The sequence below is a fragment of the Physeter macrocephalus genome, chromosome 7, assembly GCF_002837175.3.
Source record: "Physeter macrocephalus isolate SW-GA chromosome 7, ASM283717v5, whole genome shotgun sequence".
Lineage (NCBI taxonomy): Eukaryota > Metazoa > Chordata > Mammalia > Artiodactyla > Physeteridae > Physeter > Physeter macrocephalus.
Window position 1 is genome coordinate 142,572,725 of NC_041220.1, and position 4,923 is coordinate 142,577,647.

The 4,923-nt window shown below is 60.8% G+C and overlaps 1 protein-coding gene across 8 annotated transcripts in view; it reads right to left on the reverse strand.

Moving 5' to 3' along the window:
* The window catches only part of ACOX3 (acyl-CoA oxidase 3, pristanoyl), a 47,804-nt gene that overhangs the window by 22,694 nt on the left and 20,187 nt on the right, over positions 1 to 4,923 (reverse strand). For all 8 annotated transcript variants that reach the window (XR_003680715.1, XM_055086236.1, XM_007109255.3 and 5 more), the window contains exons 8-9: positions 2,757 to 2,853; positions 772 to 954 (exon numbers count right to left, since the gene is read on the reverse strand). Coding sequence is in view for 7 of the 8 variants with exons in the window: in XM_055086236.1 (XP_054942211.1) it covers positions 772 to 954; positions 2,757 to 2,853 (280 nt within the window). In the remaining variant the exon portion in view is untranslated. The remainder of the gene's footprint in view (positions 1 to 771; positions 955 to 2,756; positions 2,854 to 4,923) is intronic.

Sequence of the window (4,923 nt, forward strand, 5' to 3'; positions counted from 1 at the left end):
ACAGCAGTGAGAGGCCCGCGTACCGCAAAAAAAACCAACTTCGATTCAGTTACAATTTCCTGAAACTTTCGCTCAGATACACCTTTGCTCGTGCCTAACTGGCCAAGGCCTGGGTCCGATTTAGCTGCCGACTCTGGCAGGAGCCGCCGACTCGCTCCTCGGGGACCCACCTGGAACCCGGGGATAACCACCAGCCCACCTGGTGTGCAGGGCAGCTGCACGGTGTGCACGGAAGGGCTGGGGGCGCAGGGGCACGGCTGGGGGCTCGCTGTGATAAAATGCATCCCCTGCCCCGGCCCGGCGCCCAGGTGATGCCCAGCCTGAGCTGCACCTTTGCCACCGAGGGCTGCCTCATCTCGGAGGGCCCGGAAGGCGAGCATCCCCTCCGCTACAGGACGTCACCACGGGCAGTGCTGCACACTCAGCCGCTGTGGCCCGGGGTCACTTCCCAGGGATGGGCCGAGTGCGTTGGAGCGCGGCCTGGACGTGCAGCGCCCTGCAGGTGGGAGAAACCTGCCCGCCTGCTCCCTCGGCCTCACCAGAGCGCCTCCTGCTGGTCGTACACACGCCTTTTCAACTAAAGACCATTTATCGAGACCACGTGCGGCCCCAGACGCCGCACTCCTTCCCTGTGAGCGTCTGTCACTCCCTCTGTTAACTCCTGAAGAGGCCTGATCAGCAACCAGTAACCCAGGGGCAGCGACCTAAGAGAGAAGGTATGTCTGCACGCGGAGCAGAAGGAAAGTGAACTCAGGCCTGCGGAAGCTGTACCTGCATCGGATACTCCAGCACCGGTACTTCCTCCTGGTCTGTTGGTCCAAACTGACGCCTGGTGGCTGAGAAACGCAGAGCTATGGACACGGCCAGCTTTAGGTTCACGACGGACATGCCCGCGATGGCGACCCGGCCGGAGGACAGGCTACCCAGGGACTCGCTGAAGTGCTGCCTGGAGTCCTGCAGGAGGAAAGCAGGCGAGGGCGGACCTGGGACCCGCAAGCTGCCGTGGGGGCGGGCACAGACGTGGAGGGGCGCTCCTTTATTCACTCAACACTTCCAGGCCCTGCCCCCAGGGCGCCCCAGACACAGGCCCCTGGGCCCAGGAGGCCAAGCTGCACGGGGGCCGGCGTCCCCATCACGGGGTGCTGCGGGGAGGCACGGAGGACGGGGCCCCGGGCAGACGCACCATCTGCAGAGGACTGCAAACGGCCACCCGGAAGTACGGAGCCCTGCTCCCAATCCCACCGAGGACCGGAGAGCCGTGCTGAGAGCCAGGCAGGAGCCGAGAGCAGAGGGCACGGCTGGCACCGACATGTCGTTTGTGAAACAGGCTCCCCCACCGCCACCCGCCGCCTGGGATTCCTCCCGGCCCATCAAACCGCCATTCTAAGGGGTGTGATGGTCAGCTGCTGTCCGTTGTGATCTTTGAAACTGGGTTAACTGCCTGTGTGCGTCTATTTTTAATGTGCTGTAAATCACGATGCACTTATCGCTGTTTCCAACGGTGGCTTGTGCCTTAAGGGCCGTCGGTGGCGTTTGGGTACATCCGCCCGTAAGCCTCACCAAATTATCTGATCACGTGCACCTCCCTTACCCCCTGCTGCTTCTCCTGGGTTCACTTATGTTACTACTCGGACTTTTCTTCCAAAATCGTGTCCACTCTGGTATTTGTATGGCAACGTTTCAAGCCTCTGGCCGAGACTATTTATTACGTTCTCATGCACGAATGACAGTCCAGTTGGATTTAGAAGAAGCGTGTTTACAGCTGTTTTCCCTCAATGGTTTGAAACGTCATCTCGCTGACTTCTTGCGTTCGGCGTCGTGCCGGAGAACTCTGACACTAAAGGGGGTTTTATTCCGTGGGAGGTGGCTCAGCATATCCTCTCTCTGGAAGACCTCAGCGTCTTCTCTACGAGGTTCTGACATTTCTCTCCAGTGAGCGTGGGACGGGAGATCCTGACTCCCCCTGTATGGGCCCCTCCGTCAAGGTTTTCTTCCTTCTTTACTTTAGAGACATTTATCGTCCTCGTTTCTGCAAAACACTGCCTCCGTGGTTCTCTCCGTCCTTTCCTGCCGCCTCCCTCACTCTGATTGCCAACCGCTAATTCACTCTCCCGCTGCGTGTACCCCACCTGTTGGGTTCTCTCACTGACTTACTTTCGTACTTGCCATTCCTTTTCTATATCGCCGTTTCCATTCTTGAACGGCTTCCTGTGTCACCTCTAGCTTCTCTCGTCATCCGAAGGTACCTGTCACCCTCGCTGAAGCCCCGTTCTCTCGGCTCCAAGCAGCCGAAGCTCAGAGTCAGGCGGGGTTCTCTCACGCACGCGTGCTCCCGGGACGCGTCATGCCGGCTGTGGGTTCAGGACCGGGAGGGCTCAGCTACCCTGACTGGCCACGTCTGGAAAGCGCCCGGGGCCGTGCCACCGCATGTCTACACTCGATGAACTCAGGGGCATGGTCACCCCCGTTGGCGCACAGCCCACCAGGCGACCCTTCGCTCTTAAGCCCCTGGTGGGAAACAGCACTGGCGGGGGCAACCTCCCTAACTGAAATGCCGGGGGGCTGGCAGGGGCGGGGTGGGGGGAGCTCATCGTGCGGGGGCCCCGGGGGGTATGGCCGACCCAAGCACTCCCTCCCCTGCTGGCGGCACTGGGACCTGATGCCAGACAGGTCTGCACGGGCCACGGGCTCCTGTGGTCACTCTCCCCCTCTGAGCACAGGGGGTGGGTGTCCTGTGGGCCTGGAGGCAGCTGTACCTTAACATGGGTGACGTAGGTGCCCTCGGGGGTGAGATCTCCTGAGCGGTTCAGCAGGTCCTGGCGAGGAATCCTGACCTTGTGGAACATGGCAAATCTGTGCGGAGACACAGCACTTCTGGTTAAACTGGGGTCGGCCCCCGGGGCTTATCTCCTCTTCCTCCTGAAACTCAGTCAAATAAAAGCATAGGACAGCTCAAAAGGTGACATAATCCCCAAAAGACCAGAAACAAAAAACACAACACAAAACAAAACAAAACAAAAACGCAGGAGAGAGAAGGCACCAGTAGACAGGACATTTCAACCAATTTTTCTATCCAAAAAAGCAGGCGTGAGCAAAAGGTGGTGTGAGTGACGGGCTCTGCGTGAGATAAAGCGGCCGTCTGTTGGTAATGATGGAGGCGAGCCCCCCACCCCCCGACCCCCCGCGCTCGGGCCTCAGGGCTGCACGCGGGCTCCCGCTACACTACACGCTGGGAGGAAACGTCCTCGCTCGCTGCGGCCAGAACACCCGGGACCGGTCATTCAGCAGAAGAGGCGGGACCGTACCCGTAAAGATGAGAATCTCCTGTTCTCACACTTGAATCCCACACCAGAGTCCACACACGGAGCGACGAAGTCAGCAAACTGAGGTTTTAAACGTCCCGAGTCAAACAGGAGAACCGCACCATCCCATGAGGGCTCCAGAGGCAGGCGAGTCAGCTCCCCTGAGCAGCTGAGAACACACGTGCACACGCGTCCCTGGCGATCACGCGTGTGTCAGTAATCGAAGGTATTTTCTGTGGTTGTCAGGAAGGAAAATCTATCTCACGGTAGTGCAGGGAACAAGGTTATGCGAAGTAACGGGTGGTACGGACACTGTGCAAAAAACCCCACGCCATCTTAAAATATCAGTAGTTCCCACAGTGCCTTATCTGATTTCTAAGCAGTTTCGATGTCACACGGAACGTCCTCTTACTGAAGCACAGGAATCAGCTCTGGGAAGAACAGCAGCGCCCTGCGGAGAAGGGGGGCAGCTCCTCCTTGGATCCCAGGCTGCGTGGCTCCCCAGGCCCCGTCCCGAGCCACGGTGCTTACCCCCACCCTGAGCTGTGTCTTGATGGTCTGATGGGTCTTCTTGTCCCATTTCCTGCAACAGTCTCCCGGTTGGCTCTTTCCAGAGCCCGCCTCGTCCCCCTGTCCCACACACGGGAGCAGAGGCCTCTCTAAACTTCAGCTCGGAATGGTCACACCCGGCACGAGAAGCTCGGGTCCCTGGGACCAACAGAATCTAAACCCGCAGGAAAACGTGGTAAGCCCTCCAGCGGGACCCCTGTCAGCTGCTGCAACGGCACCGGCCTCCTCGTGGCCCGCAGCCCGCAGCCGGGTCACATCTGCCTGTGGCCGTCAAGCCGGCCGGGCCCTCTCCCGGCCTCTGGGCCCAGGGCCCTCAGAGCGCCGCCACCTCCTCCAAGATGCCTGCCCCGAGGTGAGCACCCAGGGCTCCCACAGCACCATTAGACGGCGGTCCTGGCCGCGTCGCCCACTCAGCCACTTGCTTCTCGGTGGCAGTCGGTGACCCTGTTATAAGGGGGCCACATGCCTGGCACCTAGCGGACACGTAGTAAGTGCCGGGGGGGTAAATCAACAGCGGCGAGACATCGTCCTTGGGGCGCTGGCGCACCTCCCCAGAACCCCGAGTCCCGGGGCAGCCTTGAGGGGGGGGACACAGCCAGCGCACCTGGGGAAGAGCTGAGACCCGGGGCTGGGCGCGGGGCGGCTGCAGGGGCCCCTCCCAAATTCCTTCGGAAGCGACTAGGATTCCTGCACGCGAGGCCACCAGGCCCCCACCAGCATCCAGGCCAGGGTCTCCCTCCGGCGTGTGAAACGCGGGCCCGGCCCAAGCATCCGAAGGCACTGCCCGGAGGAAGCCACCCGTCAGGACCTTCGTGGGGCGGCTCCGACTGGCCCCGGCAGCCTTTGGGGGGTTCAGACACCCACGTCGCAAGAACGCCCGGCCTCAGTGCCGGTGTCCCTGCTGTGGTCCAGCTCGTCACCTGAAAGGCGGGGAACGCTTTTCCAAGTCTGATGCTGTCAACTGAGCGCCTTTTTTTTTTTTTTTTTTTTTTTGCGGTACGCGGGCCTCTCACTGCCGTGGCCTCTCCCGTGGCGGAGCACGGGCTCCGGA